Source organism: Melanotaenia boesemani, chromosome 18, assembly GCF_017639745.1.
Source record: "Melanotaenia boesemani isolate fMelBoe1 chromosome 18, fMelBoe1.pri, whole genome shotgun sequence".
Lineage (NCBI taxonomy): Eukaryota > Metazoa > Chordata > Actinopteri > Atheriniformes > Melanotaeniidae > Melanotaenia > Melanotaenia boesemani.
The window spans coordinates 23567806-23580712 of record NC_055699.1 but is presented as its reverse complement, the minus strand read 5'-3'; the positions used below and the strand labels follow the sequence as shown (position 1 = coordinate 23580712).

General features: G+C 39.5%; 3 protein-coding genes across 49 annotated transcripts in view; 2 read left to right on the top strand and 1 right to left on the bottom strand.

Annotated features, from left to right (window-relative positions):
- The window catches only part of LOC121628724 (NACHT, LRR and PYD domains-containing protein 12-like), a 2607341-nt gene that overhangs the window by 512100 nt on the left and 2082334 nt on the right, over nucleotides 1-12907 (top strand). The gene's annotated exons all lie outside the window — the stretch shown is intronic.
- LOC121628726 (NACHT, LRR and PYD domains-containing protein 14-like) overlaps nucleotides 1-12907 on the bottom strand; it is an 829387-nt gene that overhangs the window by 100801 nt on the left and 715679 nt on the right. The gene's annotated exons all lie outside the window — the stretch shown is intronic.
- Nucleotides 1-12907, top strand: part of LOC121628733 (protein NLRC3-like) — a 35748-nt gene that overhangs the window by 620 nt on the left and 22221 nt on the right. Inside the window, exons 2-3 of one of the 3 annotated variants that reach the window (XM_041968031.1) lie at nucleotides 3156-4971; nucleotides 12544-12717. In XM_041968031.1, coding sequence (XP_041823965.1) covers nucleotides 3156-4971; nucleotides 12544-12717 — 1990 coding nt within the window. Of the gene's footprint in view, nucleotides 1-2838; nucleotides 2995-3155; nucleotides 4976-12543; nucleotides 12718-12907 lie in introns of those variants that run through there. The other 2 variants (XR_006008235.1, XM_041968032.1) reach the window with 2 other exon arrangements.

Genomic DNA, 12907 nt, shown 5'->3' with positions numbered 1-12907 from the left:
CAAGACGAACTGGGTTGATTCCCACACTCCACTGGCACAGCGGTGGCAACTAGCTGGTGTGGTTCCGGAGGCTTGGAACCGTAATCAGAGCCTTGTTGTTGGAAATGTCCACAATTGAGCGTTATGGATCAGAATGCTTCTGGCAGAAATTGGCTCTGAAAACTGAACTTTGGAGTGACTTTCCCCAAAGTTCTTCTCAAAAAGGAAAACAATTAAAAATGCGACAAGTTGGAATATCTCTCGCCTGGATACAAAAGTGGTATATCTTGGTTGCGTAGCAACAGGTTTGGCTGCTTCCAGCAAAAATATCAAAAACATCAACGAATAACACGAACAAAAGACAAACTAAATTGAATGTTCTGCGACTTATTCCATGGATTTGTTTTTCCGTACAGATCTGTTTTCAGTACCTATTCTCTCTTCTCTCTTTCTTTTTCTCTTCTACTTTAAAATCTCTGAGTTTCTGGTAATATTCTCTGGCTAAGGCGGGGTTTGGCATGGTTAGGCCAATCGCAGTGTAGAGTATTGGTGCAGTTGAGCTTAATTTACATACAAAAGCCTAGACGTTTAATAACTGTCTATGTAAGAATAAACATATTTTCCCACATGCCAGTCAAACAGAAAGTACATTATAAAACACATTCCATAAAACAGATGAATATCCTGTTTGAAGGATAAACGCACACAACTTCCAATTATTATTGGCAGTTAATAATCAATGAGATATAGTAAACACATTTATATCATTTTGTTAATAAAACACAGATATACTTTGGCAATCCGTTACCTGTAAAGGAAGTTCCTATTTACAATTACACACTATCCGTTCTGTTATAGATATTTATGGGTAAAAGTTTCTGTAAACTGATCCCGATAGCAAACCTTGAAACGGCATGGTAAGTGTACGGTTTTACCGGACTAACTACCTTTAGTCCAATAACTCCCACCGTATAGGGTGTGTTTAACTGGTGATACAGTGTCTCACTCAAATGCCAGGTTACTTATTCACTCAGGTTTATTTCGACAAGTAGATGCTACTTGCTAATAGCACTGAACATCTCCTAGTAACCTTGTCGCTTTCAGGTAAACAACTGTAACGACACAAACAACAGAACACAAAATTAACACAGCGTACTGTGACGGTTGTCTTAAGGAAGACCCGGTAATTCACACAAGAAACAGAACCGTTTATTTACGCCTGGAGAGGCGGAGACAGGCAGGCCGCTGCTGGGAACAAATGGAGGGATTAGGCGGTGATCGGTGGTCGAGTCAGAACCGGGGTCAGCAACCAGGTAGGCAGAAGGCAGGAGAGTCCGACAGGGGATCTGGCAACAGGAGGTCAAAGGAGGAAGCAATGGTCGGCAACAGGAATCTAGAACAAGACAAGGTATTAGTACAGGATCTCTCACAAGGACAGTAGGTGACCATCTGGCAGGTAAGCAGAGACTGGGTAGGGATTTAATAGGGTGGAGAACAGGTGGAGAGAGTGAGTGGTAATGAGGCTCAGGTGGAGCAGATGAGTCTGATTACGGACGCTGCAGAAACTGCAGACCAGCTCCCGTGACAGCGTACACTCGACGGGCAGCATACAGATTATACATTTTGTGGAAATAACCATATCCTTACAACTTTTAAATAACTCATCAGCTCAGTCTCACCAGCCAACAGCGATAACTCTGGCATTGCAGAAAAAACGGGCATCCGGCACGCATGCGCGAATAGACCAACCCCTCACTACCAGACTTTACACAGATAGAAAAAAAAACGCTTCACGTGAATACTGTGAAAGGACTGGCTGGTGGTAATATTTCGTACACAAAGTAAACCCACATGCCATTCAAAAGAGAAAGAAAGGGAAAATCCACACAGTAAGAATCCCTTGAATTGTAACTTTGTGACGGTACATTGCAGAGAATCCATTCAAATTTACCATTTGTACTTTCCTGAGGTGTGTAATCAGTTTAAACATTCATTATTACCAAAATTCAAACATTTAAAGCAGTTTAAAGAATATAGATTAAAACCGTCCTGCAAGAAAAGGCTGTTATTTCTGACACTTCTTGACAAAGTCCATCTAGGAGAAGAATGTGATCTGGCGTCGTAAGGTCCAGCTCAGGTTGATTTACATGTGCGAATGTCTGGAGAAGATGTCCTTAAGGGTTGAGATGTTCCCTGGTACGGTTTACACCCAGCCCTGGATTTAATCAGCTTAAGAATGTTTCTTCTTTTGAAGTTAATGAGTTAGAGTTTTCAGGTCTGATTGCAAATCAAATGTCCTCTGAATGCAAAGTTTGGGTAGGCTGGGAACCCAGTGTTAGGTCAACAGTTGTCTATCTGGTGGTGAACAGGAATTTCCTCTGGGTCGTAAAACATGTAGATAGGATGGAGGGAGGGAGAGCAGAAGATTTTCCTCTGGGTGATACCAAGGTCTTGGGGCCTAATGCTACAGTGAGAGCCAGAAATCTTGCTTGTTAGTAGGTGACCAAATATTTATTTTACCAAGGAATTTACCAATAAATCAGACAATGTGAGTTTCTGGATTTTATTTTCTCATTTCGTCTCTCATAGTTGAGGTATACCTATGATTAAAATGACAGGCCTCTCTCATCTTTTTAAGTGGGAGAACTTGAAACATTGGTGGCTGACTAAATACTTTTTTGCTGCACTAGATAGATAGTTAGATAGATAGATAGATAGATAGATAGATAGATAGATAGATAGATAGATAGATAGATAGATAGATAGATAGATAGATAGATAATATGAAACTTCAAGACTTTTTGGGTTGATACCGTGTTCACTCTGCTGTTTAGAATAATGCTTCTTTTATGTTCTCAGAGGGAGGAAGAGGAGTGGTGTCTGTGATGAGGAGCAGGTGTCCTGCTGTACTAAATATCAGAATATCTTAAAGGATCCAGTCTCCACCAGCTGTGGACACTGGTTCTGCAGACGCTGCATCAGCTCATACTGGGAACAGTCTGGCTCATCAGGACAATCCTCATGTCCCTGGTGTGGAGAAAAATCCATAAGACGAACCAGTTAGTTTTGCTTAATGAAACAAACATAAATTCTGTACGTTTATTCAGGATCTCTTATAACTAAACAAACATTTTTAACAGTTTTACTTTGATGATATTTTTATTTTCTTTCAGCAGATGCTGGTCTGCAGGAGGTTTTAGATGAACATAAAATCAGTCTGAGGAGGAGATGTGAACATGTGACTGAAGGAACTGATGGAACAGGAAGCAGAACCCTCCTCAACAGGATCTACACTGAGCTCTTCATCACAGAGGGACAGAGTGAAGAGGTTAATACCCAACATGAGGTGAGGCAGCTGGAGACCGCTTCCAAGATCAACACCCTCCATGACACTCCAATCAGGTGCCACGACATCTTTAAAGCCTTACCTGACCAACATGGACCAATCAGAGTGGTTCTGACCAATGGCGTCGCTGGTGTTGGAAAAACCTTCTCAGTGCAGAAGTTCACTCTGGACTGGGCAGAGGGCTTGGAGAACCAAGATGTCAGTGTGGTGGTTCTGCTTTCATTCAGGGAGCTGAACTTGATCAGAGATGATCAGTACAGTCTTCTCCAGCTGCTCCACGTTTTCCATCCAACATTACAGAAGATCCCAGCAGAGCAGCTGGCTGTCTGGAAACTTCTCTTCATCTTTGATGGTCTGGATGAAAGCAGACTTTCTCTGGACTTCAACAACACTGAGGTTGTTTCTGATGTCACACAGAAGTCTTCAGTCAACGTGCTGCTGACAAACCTCATCAAGGGGAATCTGCTGCCCTCGGCTCTCATCTGGATCACTTCTAGACCTGCAGCAGCCAATCAGATCCCTCCTAAATGTGTTGACAGGGTAACAGAAGTACGAGGCTTCACTGATGTCCAGAAGGAGGAGTACTTCAGGAGGAGATTCAGTGATGAAGAGATGTCCAGCAGAATCATCTCCCACATGAAGACATCCAGGAGCCTCCACATCATGTGTGGAATCCCAGTCTTCTGCTGGATCACTGCTACAGTTCTGGAGCACATGTTGACCACAGAGCAGAGAGGAGAGCTGCCCAAGACCATGACGGACATGTACTCATACTTCCTGATGGTCCAGACAAAGAGGAAGAAGAACAAGTACCATGAGGGACATGAGACGAGTCCACAAGGGCTGACAGAGACTGACAGGGAAGTTCTTCTGAAGCTGGGGAGGCTGGCGTTTGAACATCTGGAGAAAGGAAACATCATGTTCTACCAAGAAGACCTGGAGCAGTGTGGTCTGGATGTCACAGAGGCCTCGGTGTTCTCAGGAGTTTGTACTGAGATCTTCAGAAGAGAGTGTGCGATCTTCCGGAAACCAGTTTACTGCTTTGTTCATCTGAGTGTTCAGGAGTTTCTGGCTGCAGTCTACATGATGCACAGTTACATCAACAGGAACACAGAGGTGCTCGAGGATTTCCTGGGGAGAGACTGGGATGATGATGATGGTGATGATGAAACAGAAAGGTCCTTTCTAGATGTCTTCTTAAAGAGAGTCATGGAAGAATCCTTTGAAAGTAAAAACGGCCATATGGACCTGTTTGTTCGCTTCCTTCATGGCCTCTCTCTGCAGTCCAACCAGAGACTCTTAGCAGGCCTGTTGGGTCAGACAGAGAACAGTCCAGAAACCATGGAAACAGCTATCAACAACTTGAAGAAGATGAACATGTATAACATCTGTCCTGACAGAAGCATCAACATCTTCCACTGTCTGATGGAGATAAATGACCTCTCAGTTTATCAGGAGATTCAACAGTTCCTGAGGTCAAAGAACAGATCAGAGGAGAAACTGTCAGAGATCCACTGTTCAGCTCTGGCCTACATGCTGCAGATGTCGGAGGAGGTTCTGGATGAGTTGGACCTGAAGCAGTACAACACAACAGAGGAGGGACGACAGAGGCTGATCCCAGCTGTGAGAAACTGCAGGAAGGCTCTGTAAGTCCAGATCTGATCATGATTTTAAGTCAGTGTAATGAAATAGTACATCAAATATTCGCACAATAATATTTTCTTTACACCAAAAAATGTGTTACATCTGTTTGTCAGAGATATTTTTTAAATATAATAATGTCATAGGTGTTATCAATTACTTTAATAGTTTACTTATTTAGCATTATTGGGGGGGGAAGGATTCTTTTAAATCTGTGATTTTGACCAAAAAAATGGGAAAAGGGCAAATGAAGAAAACTACCTGCGTTTTTTGTTCCAAAAACTGAACAGAATTAAATTCTTGTATTTATTGTTTTAAATGTATGTAACAAGTAAATTATTCTTTAAAGGGAAAATAAGTAGCATTGATACCTAGTGTTTCAAATCAGAACTGCAGTCGAAAGAGAAAAACACAGAGAGCACCCGTTTAAGGAAAAAATGCTAATTAGCACACTAATATGACAGCTGGACCTAATTTATTGAATTAATTTCAGCTTCTTCATTAGTAGAACTAGCAACTAGAAAATCTTGCAGTCTGCAGTCAGTTTGTTTGCCCACTAATAATTTACATGGCTTTCTCTTTTTTAAAAAAAAAAAAAAAAAAACACACTTCTTTTACATTACCGATCAGAATCCTTTATTGTCATTGCATAGTTAAACAAAACTAAATTTAAGATGTGTCTCACTGTAGTGCTACAAAATATATAAAAAAAAAACCTTTGAAACACTACTCATTAGATTTAGAAGATAAAGTAAAACCAGTTATAATACAACCAACAGTTCTAACAGATGCAAATGCTATCAACATCAGAATAAATATGAGGGTGAGGAAATATAACTGGAAACTAGACACTGTTACAGAATAAAGAATTTCAGAAAGAAACTAAAAATTAGAAATAAACACTGGTAACAAGCAAAATTATTTAATAGTTTTAGAAAATACTGGATGTTCATGAAATTTCAAGTCCAGAATCTGGCTAACAAATTAGTAAAAAGATCTGTAGAACAAACAAAGAGAGAATCTCAAATGATCAGAAAAAATGATAGAACCAAATTAGATAGAAATTACATTTGTGTGAAGAAGAAATGGAAAAGTTTGCAACAAGCTGAACTGAACTAAATTTATGAGGTGAAGCCCAAGGGTGCTTTTGTCAGATCCAGGATCTCCATGAAAGATCCTGATTTTATAAGCTACTTTCTAAGAAAATGGTCCTTATGTCTAGAAAACAACAACGTGCCAGAAACTTCACTGTGTGTTCTTTGGGACGCAGGAAAAGCAGTAATGAGAGGAAAATAATTCCCGTCTCTTCCCATAAGAAAAAAGTAGGAAACTTTGAGAATTTCAGAAATAAATCCTTAGACTACGCTTACCATGTCTCCCCAGAAGAACACATACTAAATTCTATAAGGAAAGCTAAACTTGAACTTAATGAAATAATATATAGAAAGACAATTCTTGATGCAAAGACTTAATGTGGAGAACTTTGAACATGGAAATAAATCTGGAAGTTTTCCTGGCTAATCAGTTAAAAACAAACAAGGAGAAAACAATCATCTCCTCTGTCAGAGATCCAGAAGGAAACATCAGCCATGACCCTGACAAGACAAATAACACTTTTAGAGAATTCTATAAAACCTTATATAAACCACAATTAAACACAACAGATATGAATACTGATCAATTTCTTACTAATATCAATCTTCCAAAAGTTAAACATAAAAATAAAATGGTCTTGGATTCACGTCTTTCAGTCGATGAACTCCATGAAGCTGTCTAGCATATGCTCAACAATAAAGCTCCAGGTCCAGATGGTTATCCAACAGAATTCTACAAAGAATTCTGGATAACATTGGCGCCCACTTTCTACAATACGATATTTGAAATAAAGGAAAAACAAAAAATACCTCCAAATATGAACATAGCTAACATCACTCTACTATTAAAACCAGGAAAAGACCCAACACTTCCATCCGGTTACCGTCCAATTTCATTAATAAATGTAGATCTTAAAATAATCAGCAAAGCTCTGGTCAAAAGGATAGAAAAAATAACCCTTCTAATAATAAATCCTGACCTAACAGGCTTTATTAAAGGTAGACATTCATCTGTCATGACACTGGTGAGTGGACTCAGTAAATGCTCAGAATTCCAGGGATGGGTGTCTCTACGGTCAGGCGTCTGAGGATATATGAGACAGCATAGACAGCAGAGGAAGCATGAAGATGTAGATGACAATGCACTGAAGTAATGACTGATGTACCAGCAGAGTGAGTTCCAGTGACTGAATGAGGGTCGTCTCCAGAGTCAGGGTTGTGGGAATTCAAGGGGAGATCTGCTGCCGTGTGTGAGAAAAGCTGCTGAGCAGAAGAGAGGTTAGAAAGGGGTTCACTGACCATAGGCCGGACTGCTTATTCCTGTTAACAATTCCAGAAGTCAGAGAGCCAGGAGATCCAAACATAATCATGCAGAGTACCAGACAGGGGGCAGGCAGAGGCAAAATCCAGATCCAGACAAGAAGGTCAACGACCGACAGGCAGCATTACAAAGGCTGGATACGTACAGGGAAGAACCAAGACAATCTGGCAGGGAAGAGTTGTCACCATCAGGTATATAAAGCACTCAGCGCAGGTGGAGTGCATCAGCAATCATGAATGAAAGAGGGGAAGATGCCTTCAGGGCAGCTGGGAAACTTGAGCCCCGTACCACGGAGCATGACATTCATCTACTAACATGTAGATTAATTAACATAATAGATTATTCTACTCTACATAATCTGGAATCTACAGTCACTTCTTTAGATGCAGAAAAAGCATTTGACCGAGTAAACTGGAAATTTTTATTTGCAACATTAAACAAATTTTGGTTTGGGTCATCTTTCATAGATTGGATAAAAATATTATATAACAACCCAAATGCATGTGTGAAGACCAATGATCAAACTTCTCCAAGCTTCTGTTTGCAGAGAGGCACCAGACAGGGCTGCCCGCTTTCTCCATCACTTTTTGCTATTTTTATTGAATCCCTAGCTGCTGCCATAAGACAAAATAAAGGGATTAAAGGAATCCATGCCAAAAATATAGAACATAAGATAAGTCTTTATGCTGATGATGTATTACTTTTCTTCCAGAACTCACCGGCATCTCTCCCCCAGACAATCACACTTATTAACACATTCTCTTCAATATCTGACTACTCTATTAACTGGTCTTAGACTATAGTTATGCCCATTAACTGTAACCTACAAAACACACCCAATACTACAATACAGTCTGGAAACATTAGATATTTAGGCATAAACATTTCCCCCAGGTGATCAGACGTAACAAAGCTAAATCATGTCCAGCTACTTAAAGCAATAGAGGATGATCTCTTGCGGTGGAGGCGCTTACCCATATCACTCATGGGGAGGGTTGCCACAGTTAAAATGATGGTTCTACCTAAAGTCAACTACCTGTTTTCAATGATACCCACTAAACCATCCTCCAGCTGGTTTAAGTCACTTGACTCATATATATCTAAATTTCTATGGAAAAACAAGTCATCACGTATCAGTCTAAAAACGTTACAACAGACTAAAGATAGAGGTGGATTGGAGCTATCCAACTTTAATCACTATTTTTTAGCTAACAAATTGCAATATATCTCCAAATGGCTAAAACCTAGCGGTCTGGATGAACCATGGTTAGATGTAGAGCAAGCATTGTGTGAGGATCTGTTTATCTCTGACCTGCCATTCATCAGCTCAGCCATCAAAACACATAAGTGTTTTAAAAGCCTCAATATCAGTTCCTCTTTAGTGGCTTGGTGGGAATTTCTAAAAATAACCAAGTCTTCACTTTTTCCTTGTAAGTTTGCACCCTTCTGAAACAACCCTGACATCCTGCAAAACAAAAAGCTGATCAGTTTCACTCAATGGAAAAATAAAAGAATAAAACAGAACATATAATAGAAAATGGAAACTTCTTGTCATTAAATAGTCTCACTTTACAATATGGAATCAGCAGATAATTTTTTAAATTTTTTTTTTATTTCACCAGCTTAAATCTATTATTTGTAAAAAAAAATATACCATTAATCAATTAAACTTGCAGCTACCTTTCAGGGTAGCAGAATTTATGAATTTTAATGCCCCAAAGCTATTATCAAAAATATATAGACTATTATCTAGACTAGAAGACTCAATCTGTCTTTCAACTTTAAAGTGGGAGGCTGACTTATCCAGTAAATTTAATAATAAAGATAAATGGTTACAAATATGCTTAAACACCTTTAAAATGACTAAGAAATCAAATATGCAGCTAATACAATTTAAAATTCTGCACAGAACTTATTATACAGGACAAAGGCTGTTCAGGATGGGTCTGTCACAATCAAACATCTGTTCACACAGCACTGACAACACAACTGACAACTATCTCCATGCCTTGTGGTCCTGCACACCTGTCCGCAGGTTCAGGCTTCAGGTATGTGTGGACATGTCAACATGGTTTAAATGTAATATTCCTGCAAACCCCACACTGTGTCTACTAGGTGACTTGGGTGACATTAATATGGCAATTAGTTCTGCACGCATGATACGCACAGCATTATGCATCGGAAAGAAACCTGTCCTTGTGAACTGGAAAACCAAAAATAATCTGTGTATTCAGCAGTTAAGGAAAGGTGGCAAGGCAAGGCAAGGCAGTTTATTTGTATAGCACATTTCATGTACAGGACAATTCAAAGTGCTTTACATAAAGCAAAGACATCACAGAAATAGTAAAAGGCATCAACACATAATCACAATAAAATAATAAATTACATTAAAGGTGTTTATTTGCTCCAGACACTGACACATTAAGTCTATTGGACTGCAGTCATCTGGTGGCAGAGACACATAAAGTTGTGTATCATCTGCATAAATTTGATAATTAATGCTATAGTTCTGTAATATTTGACCCAGAGGGAGCATATACAAGTTGAACAGAAGAGGCCCAAGGACTGACCCCTGGGGGACTCCACAAGTCATGGCCACTCGCTCAGATTCATAGCTGCTGATCGTAACAAAATAACTCCGGCCTTCTAAATAGGACCTGAACCAGTTAAGGACCGCTCCAGAAAGTCCAACCCAGTTTTCCAGCCTGTGCAACAGGATTCTGTGATCTACAGTATCAAACGCAGCACTGAGATCCAACAGAACCAGGACTGATACTTGACCAGAATCAGTATTCAACCTAATGTCATTTAACACTTTGACCAGAGCTGTTTCAGTGCTGTGATGAGGTCGGAAGCCGGACTGAAATTTATCAAGATTTCCACTTTAATTTAAAAAATCATTAAGATGGTGAAATACAACTTTCTCAATAATCTTGGAAATAAAAGACAGGTTAGAGACAGGTCTATAGTTGTTCATTATAGAGGCATCTAGAGTCCTTTTCTTTAGGAGTGGCTTAATAGCAGCTATCTTTAGTGACTTGGGAAAATTTTCCTGATGCCAATGAGCTGTTAACTATCTGCAGGAGATCACTTTCTACTGACGTAAAAACTGTTTTTAAAAAGTCGGATGGTATCATGTCCAGAGTGCATGTTGTTGATTTCAAATGGCAAACTGTTTCTTGTAGGATTTTTAAATTCACCATTTTAAATTGCGACATGACATTAGAATTATTTCCGGGTTTTAGACACAGACTAGTTTTCTTGTTTGACTGTGTGGAATTAATATTTTGCTTAATTGTTTTAATTTTTTGGCTAAAAAAGTTTGCAAATTGGTTGCATTTCTCAGTGGAAAGGAGCTCTGGGCTTATCTGTATAGGGGGATTTGTAAGTTTTTCAATCATAGCAAACAGAGTGCGAGAATTGTTGACATTCTGGTTAATCATTTCAGATAAATGCAGCTCTCTGGTCTTGCATAGCTCATTGTTATAGTTACGCAGGCTTTGTTTGTACAGCTCATAGTGAATTTGAAGTTTATTTTTCTGCCATTTCTGCTCAGTTTTTCTGCTTTCTCTTTTTAGGCTGGTAACCATAGTGGTGTTTCTCCATGGTGTTTTCTGTTTGCTCAAGTTGATCTTGATTCTTATCGGTGCAACAGAATCCATTACATTCAAGATTTTCAGATTGAAATTATCCAGGAGTCCATCAACTGACTCTGCACTGGTTGTTGGTAACATAGCTATGGCCTCCACAAACTTAGCACTTGTTCTTTCATTAATGTACCTCTTCCTAACAGAGAAGCAGGTTGGTTGGACATTTTGAGTGATCCATAATTCGAATAAAATACTAAAATGGTTCGAAATGGCCAAATTAACAGAAGAAATATTAACACCCTTTAAAATAACCAGGTCCAGAATGTGACCTCGAATGTGGGTCAGTTCTTTTACATGTTGCCACAAGCCAAACATGTCTAATATGGAAGAAAATTCCTTGACATTGCCATCCGTCATGCTATCTATGTGAATGTTAAAATCCCCACTTAAGATGAAATGGTTAAAATCAGTAGAGATAACTGACAATAATTCAGAAAATTCCTCAATAAATTTTGCACAATGTCCTGGACGTCTGTAGATGATTAAAAATAGGATTTTAGGAATGCCCCTTAAAATAAAACTAAGATATTCAAAACAAGTAAAATCACCAAATGAAATTTCTTTACAATGGAATGAATTTTTAAATAAGGCAGCTTCTCCTCCAGTCTATTCTGGGGTGGGCTGAGTGGGGGTTCCGGGCTCTGGTGCCTGGGGGTGCCCCACCTCCCTCCCTCCAAGGTGGTGGGGTCAGTATGTGCCAATGGTCTGGGCCTACCTGGATATGCTGCCATGGTGTGGGTTGGTGCATACCCTGGTGTCTGGTTGCCACCCTGGGACCCAGGGTATGGCCTGGGGGCAGGAGGGGTGTAGGGGGTTTGAAGGGGGGCTGAGTGGGGTGTGGCCGAGGGGGCTTCCTTGGTTGCACCCTGTGGCCTGTATATATATATATATATTTATGTGTGTGTGTGTGTGTATAGTTTGATATAATTTGATTAACTATTTAAATAATTAGACCGGGTTAAACTCTTTTGGGATTTTGGGAACGATATGGAGGAAATTAATCCCAAGTTGCTTGGTCTTGTTGGCATCATTGTAGGCATTCAGGTTAAGCTCATCAGTGATTTAAACAGTTTGACATGTTAGATCCTATTTATTAAACCTGTATGTAAGTTACACATATAAAACTAACAGTGAGGGGTCAAAACTAATTAATTATTATATAGGAAACCTAATTTTATCGTGCACGTCAGCGCAGTATGGCATCTCCCTGGCATTCCTTTTAAGTGTATGTGTCACGTCGCCGTCCAAATATACTGGTAATCAATTATTTTATATGTGCATGACAAAGACCAAATAAGGTAATCAATTTCAGCTGTAACTATATGTTTTACTTGCTTAAAAAAAACAAACAAAAAAAAAACTGTAAAGTATGCAGTTATGAGAGATACTGATAACCTATTAATTTGAAAGACAGATTTAGTGAGTTGAAGTAGGATATGTCGAACATGCTCTATGAAGGAAATGTAACATGTATACTTTATAACTTCATATTTGTTATACATGTCCTTGCAGACTCTCTGGCTGTGGACTCTCAGACATTCACTGTGAAGTTGTGGCTTCAGCTTTGAAGTCCAACCCCTCCCAACTGAGAGAGCTGGAGCTGAGTCACAATGAGCTGCAGGATTCTGGAGTGGAGCTTCTTTCAGCTGGACTGGAGAGTCCAAACTGTAAACTTGAGTCTCTCAGGTCGTTGCATTGATGTTTTTCTTTGTGTGTGTGTGTGTGTGTGTGTGTGTGTGTATGTTTCTCTTTTGTTATTATTATTTTTTTAAGTTTCCCTTTTTTACCTCGTTTTGTGTATGACATTTAAAGTCAACATTATTCTAACCTGAGAATTCCTCAGTCTTAGTTTTACAGATTGGGCGTCTGTTCCAGG